At 47.4% G+C, this 16,595-nt stretch overlaps 2 protein-coding genes across 6 annotated transcripts; one reads left to right on the forward strand and one right to left on the reverse strand.

Annotated features, from left to right (window-relative positions):
• Positions 1-92: 92 nt before the first annotated feature.
• On the forward strand, positions 93-13,940 carry RIBC1 (RIB43A domain with coiled-coils 1). 5 transcript variants are annotated; one of them, XM_018043906.1, is made up of 8 exons: positions 93-330; positions 649-720; positions 6,318-6,431; positions 7,503-7,584; positions 7,790-8,134; positions 12,442-12,560; positions 12,950-13,344; positions 13,496-13,940. In XM_018043906.1, the coding sequence occupies exons 2-8, from the start codon at positions 712-714 to the stop codon at positions 13,515-13,517; spliced, it is 1,086 nt and encodes a 361-aa protein (XP_017899395.1). In that variant the 5' UTR covers positions 93-330; positions 649-711; the 3' UTR covers positions 13,518-13,940. The 5 variants fall into 5 exon arrangements, with proteins under 5 accessions (XP_017899395.1, XP_013832000.1, XP_017899393.1 ...); XM_013976546.2 differs by lacking the exons at positions 93-330; positions 649-720 and having other exon boundaries at positions 3,267-6,431; positions 13,452-13,940; XM_018043904.1 differs by lacking the exons at positions 93-330; positions 649-720 and having other exon boundaries at positions 3,267-6,431.
• Positions 13,849-16,237, reverse strand: HSD17B10 (hydroxysteroid 17-beta dehydrogenase 10). Its single transcript, XM_005700869.3, has 6 exons — positions 16,122-16,237; positions 15,623-15,787; positions 14,823-14,987; positions 14,574-14,702; positions 14,386-14,494; positions 13,849-14,187 (listed from the first exon to the last, which is right to left on the reverse strand). The coding sequence occupies exons 1-6, from the start codon at positions 16,146-16,148 to the stop codon at positions 13,997-13,999; spliced, it is 786 nt and encodes a 261-aa protein (XP_005700926.1). The 5' UTR covers positions 16,149-16,237; the 3' UTR covers positions 13,849-13,996.
• Between the last annotated feature and the right edge of the window lie 358 nt (positions 16,238-16,595).

Genomic DNA, 16,595 nt, shown 5'->3' on the forward strand with positions numbered 1-16,595 from the left:
AAACCTCGCGAGAATAAGTCCATGCAGAACGGGATTTTCGACTTCCGGCGCAGGATGGAACCAAGGGGCGGGGCATTCGGACGGATGTGGCGGTTTTGTTGATCGGTTGCCAAGGCGCGAGGTTACGACTGGCGTTCGGGCCCCGCCCCCTTTTCTTGTCGCGTGGCAATTTCAAACCGCCGCTACAGGCGACCTCGTAGTTGAGGAGGCAAGCAGTGCACTGAGGTGTCTGCAGCTTTGAGGATCCCGGAAAGCTGGCTGACGAGGCCGATCCTTGCTGAGACAAGTCAGAAGTCACAGGAGGGTTATGCCCTCCAGGGCAAGAGTAAGGTGGGAGCTCGGCTGCAGCTTTTGCCTGGCCGGCGGGAAGGTTCAGACAAGAAAAGGGTCGGGAATTGGAAAGACCCCAGGGAGGGGAGGAAGGAGGGGCCAGCAGGAGGATTCCGTGTTAGAGGAGCTCAAATCTTGCTGAGGTTGGAATTGGAGTGGGGTGGAGTTATACATGGGATAGGGTGTTAAGGGGGATGAGGTGTGAATGGAGTCGAGGGAACTCTGGAGCGACGGGGATAAGGGCTGGGGAAAACTGTGGCCAGAGGTACTACCCCTACCCGCCCCCCCGCCCCGCCTCCCTCCTTCTTCTCCAAGCAGAGTTCAGAGACTGCCACTATAGTCTTGGACCTAACCTGGGAGCTTCACAATTGGGACTCCTTGATGAAAAAGGTATTTTGTGTGAACCCCTGGGAGTCAGGGTCCCTAAGCCTGTGCTCTCCACCTCTTATCCTTCTTCCCTTCCCCCTCTTCATCTCTGTCTTTTCATGCCTCACTCCCATCCCATTCCCTCCTCTCCATCCCCCCTCTGCCCAGTCCCTTGCCTCCCTTCCTTTTCTCTGCTCTGTCCTCCACCCCTATCAACCACCCGGTTTTCCTCCTTCCTCTTTTCCCCCTCTGCCCCTGACCTTTCTGTCCCTTTCCCCTGTTTCCCATCTTTTCTATCCCTCTGCTTCATCCCATCATCCCCCCTTACCTTATTACCTGCTCTTTATTAAGCCATAATGTTAGCAGTTCAAGAAGCTGTAGAATCTTCCCCTTCAGTTTGACCTTATATTGTGGTGACAGATGGAATATAAGCAAGCTGGCGTCAGTGCTTAGACTTAGACATGGAAAGGGTCTGGTGGCTGCTACAGCCATTCCTGTAACTATTTTTTAAACGATGTCTGGAGGCTGGGAAGAGTCTTAGGACAAGTCCAGAAAAGTGAGAAAGCCTGGTTGATGCAATCAAGTAAATGAAGTTCAGTTGGGAGATACTGGTGTGATCAGGCTGAGGGGATAAAATGACCAAAGACAGCAATCTCATAATGGACAGGAACTAGAAATCCCACGAATGGAAGAGCCTGGTGGGCTACACCTTGGGGTGGCAAAACAGTTGGACAGGACTTAGCAACTAAATAACAACAATAACTTCCATTTAAGATGAAATGTAGCTTTTTGGAGAGAAAATCAAATTGGATCCCTACTTCTCACACCATATACAAAAGGCAATTCCCAAATAGATTAAAAACTTAAATGAGAAAAGCAAAACTTTAGAAATTTTAGGATATATAGGAGAATATCTTTATCACCTCAGGGGATTTCTTAAATGATAAAAACTTCTGAACTTAAAGGAAAAGATTGGTAAATTTGACTGCATTCAAATTCCTCCAAATTATAACATAAAGTGAAAAGATGATAAGTGCATACAAAAAGCTTCTAAAGTATCAATCTGGGTTCTGTGGAGGGTTTGCAGGTGTTCATTTTGTTGTTGTACTTCATAACTTATATGTGTTAACCATTTTCCTTTGTATGTATCGATCATTAACATAAATTATTATAAAATAATAACAAAGTGAAAACACAAGCCACAAATTGAAGATGTTTCCCACAGGTAAACTAAGAAATGATTGGTGTGCAGAATACACAAGAAACTCCTAAAATTAATAAGAAGAGGACAAACATTTTTTAATGAACAAAAGATATGAATGGGCACTTCACAGAAGAGAAACAAAAAATGCCCAAAACACACATGAAAAGATGTTGCAGACTCATCAGCAATAAGGAAAATGCCAATTAAAATAGATAATTATAACTTTATACCCACAAGTTGGCAAAAATTATAAAGTCTGTACATCAAGTGTTGCTGAGGATGTGGGGTAGCTAGAGTTTATATACACTATAGTGAAAGTATACATTGGTGCAGTCTTCTTGGAAAACAACATTATCTTGTAAAGTTTAAATAGGCTGATGCCCTATGATCCAGCACTTCCACGTCTAGGCATATACTAGGGACACTCTTGCAGCTGTATATATCTCTCTCTTAATCTACAAATTCCTCTTTTTTGGCAATTAACTAAACTGGATTGTTCGTGCTGCAGAGTCCTAGTCTCTCTTGAACCCACTTCAGTCAGAAAGTGAAAGTGAAGTCGCTCAGTCGTGTCCGACTCTTAGCGACCCCATGGACTGCAGCCCACCAGGCTCCTGCATCCATGAAGTTCTCCAGGCAAGAGTACTGGAGTGGGTTGCCATACCAAAAATGTTCTCATCAAGGTCAGAAGCAACCCTCCCCTTCAAATCAGTCAGCTCTCAGACCTCATCTATTTAACCCATCATCAGTTGCTCACTCTCTCCTCCCAAAAGCACTTTCTTCACTCAGCTTGTCAGACAGGGAACTCCAGTTTTTAAGCCCATTCCACCTCTCAGAGCCTGAAGCAACTGAGGAACTTTCACACTGCACTTCACCTCACTTGCCACTCAGCCTCTAGTACTGGCTCCTCCTCTCCCTACCTTAAGATATCTCTTACTTACTGCCTCATAGTTTTAAATTCCTTGTATCAGTCAGGAAGGGCTGAATTATGCTGAGGTTACAAACAACCTCAAAATCTCACCGGCTGTATGTGGAAGCTAACACATACAACAAACTAGTGAAGATAATATAAAAGGAGCAGACTTACAGATACAAACTAGTGGTTACCAGTGATGGGGAAGGGGTACTATGGGGGTAAGAGAGTGGGAGGTACAAACTATTGGGTGTAAGATAGGCTCAGCTATGTATTGTATATCAGGGGGAATAAAACCAACACTTTGTACTGTGAATGGGAAGTAACCTTTAAAAACTGACCCAGATAGATGTTATGGGGAGGGAGGTGGGAGGGGGGTTCATGTTTGGGAACGCATGTAAGAATTAAAGATTTTAAAATTAAAAAAAAAATAAAAATAAAAATAAAAATTTTTTTTAAAAAAAGAAAAAAAAATCCCTAAGAACAACCAATCCAAACACAGTCAACTAGGCATTCTCAAATAAAACAAGCACTTCAGCTATAGCCAATCAAATAATTTCCTTGTTTTCCATCTCTTTAAACATCTTTCCTTAAACTCTTAACCACTCTGGTTTGGCAGTACCCAATTTGTTTTCTGCCCAAATAAACTCTTAAAAAATGTTTCTAAGTCTCAGCAGCTCATAAAGACAGGTTTCTCACTCCACTTCTTGTCCATTGTGGGTTGGCTACATCTCTGCTCTGTCTTCACTCCAGGACCAAGACTGAAGGGACAGCCCTCACCTGGGACATTGCTGGTCCCACAGCAGTAAAGAGAGAAGATGGCTATCACTTAATGGCTCTTAGTTCTGCCTAGGAATGGCACTGTCAGTTCTCACTTTCCAGAGGGCAAAGCAGATTATGCGGCTAATCGTGAGGGCAATATGATAAGAATATAGAATCCTGTAAGGATGGATACCAAAGAAAACTTTTGGGGGGCTTTGTGAGATCTTAGTTCCCCACCAGGGATCAAACCTATGCCCCCTGAAGTGGAAGTGCAGAGTTCTAACCACTGGACAGCAAGGAAATTCCCAATAGCATATCTTTTTGAAAAATAACAAAATTTTCCATACTATCTGTATCTATCAATGGGTATGGACCTCTCAAACTCAACACCTCCAAAACTGATCTCCAGATTCTCATCCTATTCTGTTCTCTCCATACAGACTATTTAGTTGATAGCAATGCATCTGACTGCCCCAGCCCAAATCCTTGAAGTCATTCTTAACACTGCTTCCTCACAGCACACCCAATCCATCAGGAAGTCCTGCTGGCTCTGCCTTCAAAATATATCCAGAATCTGACCACTTCTCCCTACATCTGCTGCTACTAACCTGGCGTGATCATCATCTCTTGCCTGGACAACTGCAATAGCCTCCTGTCTGGTCTCCCTGCCTCTAGCCTCCCTTCCCATCCTCTCCAGTCTATTCTTAACACAGCAGCCAGAGCAATCCTTTACAAATCAAAGACAGGACACATTACTCCCACTGCTCAAAATCCTCCAATGGCTGCCCATTTCTCTGAGTAGAAGCTGCAGCCTTTACAATGGTCTGTGAAGTCCTACATGCTCTGCATCTCCCCACCCAATCTAATGTTATTTCCCACTCCTCTTTCATTCACACACTTGCCTCCCTGCTGTCCTCTTGAATGTGTGTGTGCCTCTTTTGTCCACCTTAAGGCCTCTGCACTTGTTCCCTCTGCCTGCAGTGCTCTCCTCCTAGTTATCTGTATAGGAGACTCCCTCACCTTCTTCAACTATTTCTTTCCCAGTTATGCCTCCCCTGACTTCCATATTTAAAATTGCAACACTCTCCCCATTTCTTTAGCACTTCCAATCCCCCTTATCCTGCTCTATATTTTTTCCCAAAGCACTAATCATCTTCTTACAAACTATTTAATGTACTCTCTCTAGTCTTGTCTGTCCCCACTAGAAAGTAACTTTCACAAGGACTCAGATTTTTGTCACTTTTGCTCCTTGATGTCTCTCAAACGCTTAAGGGATTGTCTGTCAGTAGGCACTTCATGAATATTTGTTAATTGATAAATGAACATGGGTGAAAAAAACAAGATGCAGAAGAATGCATACTGTGTGATACTCCATCAAGTTTCAAGACAAAATGTTTTAAAATGTTCAGGGAATCATACACACACATATGGTATATTAGTGCATATTACTAAGGGATGGTGACATTTTGGATAGTGGTTATTCTTAGGGTAAGGATGAGGAAGAACAGACATAAGACACTTAAATAGTATTAATCGTGTTCTATTTCTTAACTAGGGAGTTGGTTCATGGGTCTCTTTTATCATGCTTCCTTTTCCTAAGTTACATATGGCTTATAAATAATTCCCCTGTGTGCATCAAATATTTTAGTTACAAAATGGTTAGACAGTGAACGAGTGAGGTTGGAACTAGCTGTAGGAGTTGATGTATGGTATTCCAAACAAAGGAACGCAATGTACAAAGGCCCTGAGGTGGGAACAGTTGTAGTGTTGGAGGACTTGATAGGAAGCCAGCGTACCTGGAGAACAGTAAACAAGGAAGAGGGGGGCATGAGATGAACTGGAGAGGTGTGCAGGAACCAGATCTTGAACCACAGTAAGGGGTATGGATCTAATTCTAAGTGTGGTAGGAAGCCAGTGGAGGATTTTAAGCAGGTGTAAGACATGATCAGATTAATGTTAGCAAGAGATTTTGGCTGTGGCTTTGGCTGGGCTTCCCAAAATACAAAGGAATACAGGCAAATTTAAGCCTTTAATTTGACTAGAGCATAAGTAAAAATAAAGGGGGAATGGTGGTGGCATTTACTGAAACAGAAAAAACTAAATAGAGCCTAATGCAAAAGGGATGTTGTAAATCAGTTTGAGACTTGGAAAGGTGAGCAGGAATCAGATCATGAAGACTCATAAAACAAAAACATTGGGGAACAATTTGGTTTATGCCATGCGTGCATGCTCAGTCGTGTTCAACTCATTGTAGCCCACCAGGCTCCACCATCCATTGGATTCTCCAGGCAAGAATACTGGCTCGGGCTGCCATTTCCTCCTCCAGGGGATCTTCCCTCCTGCATCTCCTGCACTGGCAGGCAGATTCTTTACCACCGAGTCACCTGGGAAGCCCCCTTGCTTTATAGATGCTTTCAAAGGTTTTAAGCTGCAGTGTGCCATGGTCAGATTTGCTTTCAGAAAAATCCCTTTGGTAGCCAAGGCAGAAAAGCAGTAGAGAGCCTAACACTGGAGCAAGGGAGCCCAGTGAGGTTCCTGGGAACATTATCTGGCACCAGCTTGTGAGGCCTCAATTAGGGTTGCGACAGCAGAGATGGAGAACACAGATATGAAATATGTCAGGAAGTAAAATCAGTAGAAATCAATAGCTGGTAAGATACTGTGGGGAGAAAGGAATGGGGGGTGGGGGTATAGTCAAGTATGATGGTTAGCACTAATTGGCCATCCAACTCACCCTTGCTCCAGATGTATCAGGTAGATCTGCCACCAGATCCCAAGGAGGTGGCACCCACCGAAGCTAGAAATCAAGAAAAGGAGCGACAGAGTCGTTTCTTCAATGTGCGGACCAGAGTCATGGGGGTGAGTGGGCAGTGGGGACTTTCTCTGGACCAGGGGTCACCTCACTCTTACACCAGGAGAGGAACATAGCGGTGCCCATCACAGCCCCTCCCTGATTTGAGCAGACTGCAGGGTTATAAAGGAAGGAGGAAGGGAAAAAGGCACCCACCCCAACGTGTGGTGAGGGCCTGAGAAAGAGGCCTAGAGGTGCAGGGGAAGAGGAGCCAGTGACAGCAGACTCTTCTCCAGTCAACTCTAGGCCAAGTGGCCTGGTTTTCAAGAGACAAGTAAATGGAGCCAAAAGAAGTCTATAAAGAATATTTGGTATTGCATGCATATGCCAAAACTCTCTGGAAGGCTACATAAGAAACTGGTAACTGATGGGAGGGACACTTACTCTTCCCTAAGCTGTACTCCCTTTTGCACTATTTTGAAATGTTTTAAATGAATTATAGTCAAAATAAAGAGAAAATATTGATAGTTTAAGAAAAAAAATAGATTGCTAGGTGGGTGGATGAGTGGTGTGACTTGAGATCTAGTTGGCAAATGTTTCAAGGCCTGTTCTGTGCCAAGCACTGGGTTAGGCATTAGGAACACAAAGCTGACTAAGGCCCAGTCTCTGCCCTTAGCAAGCTCACAGCCTAGGAGACAATCAATAGAGGCAAAGTTCAAGGTAATGATAGTGGGTCCTAGGTGCTATGGGAGTAGCACCTGCTAGAGGGATCAGGGAAGGCTCAGCTGGTCTTAAGGGATGAATAGGAGTTTGGGTAAAAAGAGGAAGAAAGAGTGTTCCAAGTGGAGGGAGCTGCTGGAGCAAAGGCCATCAATATGAAACAGTGTAAGATATGTAGAGAACTGTAAGCAGAGCTCCTCAGGGTGGGAAAAGGGAAGAGGGTGAGAAGAGGCTGGAGGCAGAGGCTAGACCACTGAGGGACCTACAAACCATGGTGAGATGGTGGGACATTATCCAGTAGATACTGTGGATCCTATAGGAGGATTTTGAGGCAGATAAATTCTGAGCAGTCTGTGTTAGAGCATTCGAGGCCCACTGCTGGGCTCCTACCTTGATTTAGCCTATTTCTTTGGGATCAGGTGGATGTTGAAGCCCTGAACAACCAGGTGGAAGAACGAAAACTTCAGGAGGCAACAGAACGAAGCAAGAAGGCAGCTTATGGTAAAAAGCCCAAGGCTGGAGGCCAGCCAAGGGGGAAAAGCAAGGATCTGAGTGGGCTAAGGCAGGGCAGTTCTGCTCTGGAGTGCAGCCTGAAGTCTGGGGGGTGTGGTAAGACAAACCAGATGGGCCTTTGGGAGCAGTGGCTGTGCTGAGTAGGCTGTCTCTCCTGTGGGGCCTTCTCCATACCCCTATCCACCACCCCCAGGTACCAACCAGGTGCAATATGATCTGGTGGCTCAGATGCTAGAGAAGGAAGAGGCAGAACGGACACGTCGGCTGGCCAAGAAAGTCCAAAACTTTAGAGAACAGAGGCAGCAACTCAGGAACAGGCGTGAATTTGACTTCTGGGATTCAAACCAACTCTGGAGGGAGTTTCCAGCTTATCTTGGTGACAATGCTCCCTACTATGGCCAAGCCAGCCTGCAGTGCTTCTCTGGGGAAGATCTGGAGAGGGCCGCATGTCTGAGAATGCAGCAGGAGCAGTTCCAATACAGCCTGGAGAGGCAGCTACAAGAGCAACAGCAAGCCAGAGTTGATGAGAACTATACAGGTAAGCAGCGAGGCCCTCCAGGCTGTGACCTGAGGCCTGGTGGAAAGCCATCCTGAGCTGAAGACCAGAACTGTGTGGGCAGGTCCAGTTTCATGTAAGGGCTGATACTGAAAGGTCCCAATCTCCTTCATCAACTGACAGTGTAGCCATTGATCCCTGATCAGCCTGGCACTCCATTACCTGAAGACAGCAGAGTAGAGACAAACCTAATGGTCCTGCCACTTACTAGCTAGTTTGGGGAAATGAACCCTCCTCTCTGTGCTTCAGTTTGCTTATCTTTAAAATGAGGAAATCATCCATACCACACAGCTCATGTGAGAATGAAATGAGATGCTGTAATAAAGCACAAGCATCAGTACGATAGTAGCTACAATAACCAGTAGCTACTATTACTCTGACATCTGTGGCCATGTTCCCCTCTTCCATTAGAGTAAGGGCAAGGACCATCTCTTACCTACTCACACCACTCACGTTTAAAACCACCCCTGTTGTAGCACCCTGTTTTGTTATACCACTTACCATAGAGGTATTTGTGGAATGTCTTTCTCCCCCAAATGTCAGCTCACTGAAGATGAACCACATCTCTCGTTTCCACCTCTATATCCCAGGTACCTAGTACATTGCCTGCCAGTGTCAGGAGTTCAACAAAATCATCATTGAATGAACAACTGAAGACCAAAATAAACAAGACAGGCACCCTGCCCTCCAGAAACCCACAGAACCAGGACTTCCAGAAAATCAGTTTAGAGTAAAAGGAAAAAATACATGCACAAGTTATTTGCCAGCAAATATCTATGCTTTAACACTGGGTTAGGTACTATGATAGGTACTGTGATAGAAATATATACAGGATATCACTCAGTCATGTCTGACTCTTTGCAACCTCATGGACTATACAGTCCATGGAATTCTCCAAGCCAGAATACTGGAGTGGGTAGCCTTTCCCTTGTCCAGGGATCTTCCTCAACCCAGGGATCGAACCCAGGTCTCCCACATTGCAGGCAGATTCTTTACCAGCTGAGCCACAAAGGAAGTCCAAGAATACTGGAGTGGGTAGTCTATCCCTTCTCCAGAGGATCTTCCCAACCCAGGAATTGAACCGGGGTCTCCTGCATTGTAGCCGGATTCTTTATCAACTGAGCTTTGAGGGAAGCCCATAGGACACAGAGGGAACATCAAGATGGGAGGGTCAGTTCTCACAGGGGAAGGGAGGGATGGTAGGGGGTTGGCACAGGCCAGCTGTCAGGAACCAAATTTTAGAAAGCTGGGTACAATTTTGGCAAGGTAGAGAGTGAGAATGAGAAAAGGCCATTCTAGGCAGAGTGGGCAGCAAGAGGAAGAGTTAACCTTTATTGAGTACTTAAGTAAGTACTGTGCCAAGCTTTCTACCATATATTAACTTATTTCATCTTCAACAACCCTATGAGGCAAGTACTAGTGATATCCCTATTTTCTGTGGAGGAAACTGAAAGAACTGAAGAACAGAGATATTAAGTAAGTTGCCCAAAGTTATAGAGCTAGTGGGTCATGGAGGGGGGAAGTGAACTCAGGTGGCAGGTTGGCTCCAGAGCCCGCACTCTTGATTGCTACACCATACTTGCTCTGTCACCATTGAGAAAATGGGGACTCAGAGGCCAAGGGAGGTTTCAGAGAGGGAGTCGTCAATAATGTCAAATGGCCTCAGAGAAGTTCAGATAGGAAAAGAAACCTATTAGATTGAGAAATTAGGAGTATTTGGTGATTACCAAATCACCAAAAAGTAGCTGCAGTGGCACCAGGGGCCAGCTACCTAGTGACAGCAGGCAGGTGTACAAGAAGGTAGCGTTAGGCAACAGAACAGCAGAATGCTGGGGGAGAGTCTGTGTAGTGTCATGAAAGGAGCACGAGCTGATTCCTTGAGATATTTGGATTCTAACTTACTAAGTACTGGCTGTGTAACCTTAGGCATTTTACTTCACCTCTGGACCTCATCTGGAAACATGGAGTGACCTTTCCTCTTTGAGTTGCTATGAAGACCAAAATGAAACCCGGCACCCCTATCCTCCCTTCCCCTGCCATCCAGTCTCCGAAGTCTGTCCCTGTGCCTCTCCAGAGCCAAGCCTTCAACCTATGCTCTGGACCCCATTCCCCCTGCCCCCCATGCAGGCTGTGCTCCCTCAGGTACGCCCTGGCCCTGAGGTTCTCAACACTTTCCACTGGCCATATTCTGTGAAGGCTATAAACATGTTTATGTCTAACCCTTTTTTACAAAAACTTTTTAAAATTTTTATTTCTTTTTGGCTGTGCTGGGTCTTTGTTGCTGCACAAGGACTTTTTTTTTGTTGTGGAGCATGGGCTCTAGGGTGCACAGCTTCAGTAGTTTTGGCACATGGGCCCAGTTGCCCCGAGGCATGTGGAATCTTCCCAGACCAGGGATTGAACCCGTGTCCCCTGAACTGGCAGGATTCTTAACCACTGGACCAACAGGGAAGTCTCTGTATAACCCTCCTTAAGAATAAAACAAAAGCCTCTCTCCATTCTGATTCCTCTAGATGTTATGAGCTAGCTCTTTTCCTTTACAGCCATACTTTTTGAAAAATCTGTCTCTACTAGCTGTCATTCCTTCCTAACTTTTCAGTCACACTTCAACTCCTGAGATCTTATTTCTCCCCACACACCTGCACTGACACTACTCTTACAAAAATCATCAATGCCCTTTGTGTTATCAGGTACAAGAGGCTCTGTTCAGTCTTTTCTCCTTTACTTGGACTTTCTTGCTACACTTGACTCTTATCACATCTTCCTTCTTAAACCTCTCTCTTCCTTGGCTTCTGTGACAGCATATTCTGCTATAGCTCTCCGATCATTCCTCTTCTGTCCACACTTTGTGGATTCCTCTTCCTTCTAGAGACTTTGTCCTTGGTACACCGCTCTCCTTACCCTGCATACTTGCCTCAGGTGCCCTCGACCCTCATTCTGGTTTCGGCTACCACATCACCATCTCTATGCTGAGGACTCTTTTCCTGCAGTCAGATATCCAGGTGGCTGCTGACCACCTCCAATTCAGCTTCCTAAAGAGAATTCATCAGTGCTCCCTAACCTGCTCTGCATTCTGTATCCTCTAGTTCCAGAGGTGGCCACATCATGCACGGAGTCATCCCAGCCAGGACCCTGGGAAGCATCCAAGTCTTTTGCTCTCTCTTACTCCCTAATCCAATCCATCAAATTCTGCTGATGAAACCTCCATATATTTCCCCTGCATCCTTTCCATCACTGGCCTGGTTTCAGCCCTCTCAGCCGGCCTACTGCCATAGCCTCCAAGATGGCTTCCCTACCTCCACTGTCTCCCACCAGCCTCACTGTCTTCTATACTGGCACCAAAAGGAGCCTTCTAAAATGCAAATCTAACCACGTCACCCCCTTAGTTAAAATCCTTCCATATTCGCCATCACCTTCAGGGTCAAGTTTCCAGTCCTTAGTCTGGCCCCTGTAGAGCTCCCTAGTCACTTGCATTTTATGCTCCAGCAAGAGCAGACTACTTATAATTTAAGATACAGATCACGCTGTTTCTTCACTTCCTTATTTGATATTTACTGAGGACCCACTATGTACCAGGCTCTGATATAGGTGCTAGTGTATGGCAGTGGATAAAACAGACAAACGTTCCTGCTTTTACAAAGGTTACCTTGTAGTGAGTAGAGAGACAGGCAATAGACAAAAACAATTAAGTAAAATGTAAGGTATATTGGATGGTGATAAATGCTAGGGAGAAAAATAAATCAGAGGTGGAGGATAAATGTTGGGGTCAGGCAGGTGGTAATTTTAGGTAGGAAAGACAGAAGGCCTCACTGAGGAGCAAAGTGAGCAAAGACCTAAGGAAGGAAAACAACATGAGACAAGAGTATCATTTATTACAAATCCCTAAGGCAGAAATGTCTGGCATGTTCTAGTAACAGCACGGAGACCACTGTAGCTGGACTGAAGCACTTTCAATACTTTTGCTCATGCTGTACCTGCAGCCTAGCCCTTAGTCTGAAGCTCAGAGATGAAATAATTTCCCCAGGTCACACAGCTCCGAAGCAACAGAGCTGGCATTGAGACCCAGGTCCATTAGAAGCATCTTTCAGTGAGGCACCTGAGAAAACCTTGTGGCTGTCACTTTTATTATCCCTAGCCCCAAAGAGTAGCTGTGTCCACACAACCCTATAATGAGGACATTACCCCACTCCCATACATCGACATAGCTTGCACATGCATAAACATGCATTCACAAAGCTTGCTGAACAAATGGCTGAATGACAGTGCCCTGGCCATATTTCTTTGTGTAGACATGCTCGATGACCAGCTACGCCTAGCTGTGGACATGCGGGCCGCCCAACTGGCCAAGCTGGAGGAGTCCTGCCGCATAGCCATGATGGCTGCCACGGCCAATGCCAACAAAGCTCAGGTATGTACAGCATAAGAGCCATCCAGGGCATCAGGCTTCCCCAATCTACCGATCAAACCAGCCCTCTCATCTACCTGCGGACTTCCCTCTTCACCCTAGGGCCCTCTTAGGGCAAGAGGTCCCCTTCCCCACCTCCAGGCTCAGGATGATCTGAAAACAGAACACTGCCCTCCCTTCCCCAGTGTCTCAGTCTACGGGCTTCCAGAGGGCAGAGGAGTTCCCTGCCCATTCCACCCCTTCCTCCACCTTAAGTCACTCAAAGGCCATGCAGTATCTCTTCCTTCTCTCCCTTAGATCGGGGAGAGTAGGGCCATGTCTCCCCCTCCCCCTGTGACTGAGAGCTCCCTGAGGTTGGGCATCCAAACACTCACATTTGGGGGCCCCACCAGGCAGCTAAGCTGGCTGAGCGGCAGCGCCGTGAGCATCAGCGACAACAGGAGGCGAACCTCGTGGAGGTCCAGAACCAGATCACAAGTGACCTACTGGCTGAGAACCCGCAGGTTGCCCAAAACCCCGTGGCTCCCCACAGGGTCCTGCCCTATTGCTGGAAGGGCATGACTCCAGAGCAGAGAGCCACCATCAAGAAAGTACAGGAGACACACCACCATGAAAAGGAAGCACAGCGCCAAGCTGAACAAGCACTGGATGCCAAATGGGAAAGCCAGGCCATAAACTTGGCCCAGGCAGCAATGGAGCTAGAAGAGCAGGAAAAGGAGCTGTGTGCTGAATTTCGGAGGGGACTGGGCTCCTTCAACCAGCAGCTGGCTAAGGAGCAAAAAGCCCAGTGAGTTCTAGGGGGTAGCAGCAAGGATGAATGCCAAGGGAGGGTAGGGAGGGATGGCAAGGACCAGGGAAAGCCCATTAGCTGAGGCCACTGGATTTCTTTCACAGGCAGAATTATCTGAATTCATTAATCTATACCAATCAACCTACAGCCCAATATCATCTGCAATTTAATACCAACAGCCGCTGAGCTCAGGATTGTCCTCTCCCACCTTCACCATCAAGCTCACAGAAGCTAACAGTCAGAGAAAAAAATGCTGCAGACCACCCCCCTCCCCAATCCATTTCCCAGTGGAAGAGAGCTGAGCCAGTACCCCACCTCTGACCCTGGGTAATAAAGTTATTCATTAAAATCAAGGTTACATGTTGTAATAGGACACAAAAAGTGTAAGGTACTGCCATTCCCACCCCAACCATGGGTTCTGAGCATCCAACCCTGTCAGTCTTCACCCATTCACATTTCTTCCCCATGCCAGCTCCCCCAGCACACAGTGCTGCTCACTCCTCCATGAGAAACAGAGACTTTATTAGGCACACAGGGTGACTGATAGGCAGAGTTTACAAAATGGCTACTGGGCTTCCTTCCAAACTGGAGAAGAGCACTCCAGGAGGGGGAGGGACAGAGGAACCTTTGTTCTCTCTGTCTTCCCCCTTCAAGGCTGCATGCGGATGGCCCCATCCAGCCGGATGACTTCTCCATTGAGGAATGAGTTCTCGATGATGGCCTGTATCAGATGAGCATACTCGGCAGGGTCACCAAGTCGGTTGGGGAAGGGCACCTGGCTGGCCAGGAAGTTGCGCACTTTATCTGGGAGGGTGGTCAACAGCGGGGTGCCAAATAGGCCTAGATAAGACAGCCAAAATCAGAGACCCACCCTCACTTTTATATTTACCTGGTCCCTCCTCACCGTAACTTTACTTGTGGTGCTTCCCTATGTCCAGAGATAGAAGGCTGCTGCTGTTTAGATGGTAGATACCTTCCCTGCTCAATTGCCCACAGATCCCACCCAATCCCAGGTGTGGCGGGGAGGGGTATGTCTACCTGGAGCAATGGTCATCACCCGGATACCCATGGGAGCCAGATCCCGAGCAATGGGCAGTGTCATGGCAACTATGCCCCCCTTGGAAGCAGAGTATGCAGCTTGTCCAACCTGGAGAGGGAGTGGAGGTCATAGGGGGCAGGGCCCCCAACAAGTCACCAGGGTACAAGCCTTGTCCCTACTCACACACCTGGCCCTCAAAGGCAGCTACGCTGGCCGTGTTGATGATGACCCCACGTTGGCCTCCCTGGTCTGGTTCGTTCTGGCCCATCTCACCAGCCACCAGGCGGATCACATTGAAGGTGCCCATGAGATTCACCTGGAGGACCAGAAGAGACGTGATATAGGACTTGAAGCAGAGGTAGCCTTTTGTGGGTGTGGGGACACTCACAGTCAGATACTTCTTACTACTACCCCTGGAGAACCTCTAAGGCCTTACATTGATAACTCGCTGAAAGTCCTCCAAGGAATGGGCCTGGCTTTTCTTTAAGTTATATGTCTTGCTGGCCACTGCAATGCCTGCACAGTTGACTGCCACATCCACACGGCCAAACTTTTCTCTTGCTAGAGTCAGGGCTGCTTGCACATCCTTCTCTGAGGTCACCTTCAAAGGGAAAAGTGGAGAAGGTATTCATCTACCATCACACACATACCACTAAATCTTGCGGGGGGTGGGGGGCGCAGGGCAAATCCAGTCTTCGAGTGACAACAGAATTGTGTAAGCAAGGGAGGGACCAAGGAAAGAAAACTCTAGAGTGAGACAAAGGTGAAAATGTTAGGTATTACAGAGCAGTGTTTCAAAACATCTTTAAAATCTATACCCTCTTTTGATAAAGTTACATACCCCTGGAGATTCCTAACTGCTGTGGATCAGATAAGTTGTGAGAATTATTGATATGAAGATAAACTAGCTTTTTGGTACCCCTACTTGCTAATATGATTTTGTCCAGCTTTACTTTCTGTAGTTTGTTTCAGGATAAATTTTTTGACTTTGTAAATATTAAAATTACAGGGCACAATAACTCTACATATCTCCTTGAGGAGATTCTGATATGGCTAATCCCCAACCTACCTCCCCACCCTCCTCCCTGTTGTGAATCACAGCTTTAGAAATTTTTTATCCAGAGGCATATGAAAACAGCTCAGACCAAAAGGGAAAAGGAGATGGGTCCATTGCCCACATAGACAGGCACTCTTATAAAAGGAACCCCATGGGAGAGGTGAGGTAACCCCACTTACGTCGGCTGGGGCAAAGGCGCAGCTCTTCCCTAACTTCTTGGCCTGGGCCTCCCCATCTGAGTTGGGCAGGTCCAAAAGTACAGCAGTGGCCCCCTGCCCCACCAGTCGCTCCGCTGTGGCCAAGCCTAGGCCTGAGGCTCCGCCGGTTATTAAGGCAACCAAACCCTGTGAAGAGGAGCTCGGTCAACAACTACACTGTGCGGACCACCCCCACCCATTCTCCAGGCTTCTGCGAGGGAGGCTCCCGGTCACCGCCGCGACTTGACCCAGATGTGCCTCCTCATGTTAACGATGGGACCCTCTGGGTGTCTCATTCTCAGACAGCCATCCAGTCACCCCACATGCACGTGCCCCGGAGAGTTGACCTTCACCTCCCGAGCCCCACCGTCGCAATAACAGGCCTAGATAAGAGTGATGCTTTCTCCCAGCACTGATCTCTCCCCGCTGGTTCTACGGCTGCGCCGTCCCAGCGGGTGCAGAAGGGCGAAAACCCGTTTACCTTCACGCTCCGACACGCAGCTGCCATCTTGCTCAGGCCTCTCTACCGGGCTGGACTGTCGGGCATTCGCTAATTGGCCGGGGTGGAGCCGCGGGGCGGGGCCGGCGAGGTGGGCGGTCCGCCGCTCAGCCAAACAAGTGGGCGCCAGCCTGTCACGTCACCCGCCGCAGGGGCAAGGCCGGCCGGGGCAAGGTCCCGGCAAAGAGTCACTACACCCGGGGAAAAACAACGAATAGCCGCGTTGCAACACTACCACACCCCCGGGCCTTTGGTCAGGCCTGCAGCTCTGCTGGGGGGAGGGGGACAGGAGATTGAGAATGTGTTCCTTACTCAGAAAAAGCCTCGGTTCAAGTATAAACATATCGGAGAGACTCCTATATGCCAGTCTCTGTGCGGGGCACTAGGGATAATAGAGGAATGATAAAATAATCAGAGGAATAATAAAAGGTTCATGCCTTCTGAGAGGGAAGTTGG

The sequence above is a fragment of the Capra hircus genome, assembly GCF_001704415.2.
Source record: "Capra hircus breed San Clemente chromosome X unlocalized genomic scaffold, ASM170441v1, whole genome shotgun sequence".
Lineage (NCBI taxonomy): Eukaryota > Metazoa > Chordata > Mammalia > Artiodactyla > Bovidae > Capra > Capra hircus.

Coding starts and splice junctions, on each gene's coding strand:
- RIBC1 (XM_013976546.2), top strand. CDS start 6,273: ATGATGGTTAGCACTAATTGGCCATCCAACTCACCCTTGCTCCAGATG. Junction 6,432..7,502: donor TGCGGACCAGAGTCATGGGG/GTGAGTGGGCAG, acceptor CTTTGGGATCAG/GTGGATGTTGAAGCCCTGAA. Junction 12,561..12,949: donor CCAATGCCAACAAAGCTCAG/GTATGTACAGCA, acceptor GGGCCCCACCAG/GCAGCTAAGCTGGCTGAGCG.
- HSD17B10 (XM_005700869.3), bottom strand. CDS start 16,148: ATGGCAGCTGCGTGTCGGAGCGTGAAG. Junction 14,703..14,822: donor ACTTTCAGCGAGTTATCAAT/GTAAGGCCTTAG, acceptor CTGGTCCTCCAG/GTGAATCTCATGGGCACCTT. Junction 14,495..14,573: donor TAGCTGCCTTTGAGGGCCAG/GTGTGTGAGTAG, acceptor CTCCCTCTCCAG/GTTGGACAAGCTGCATACTC.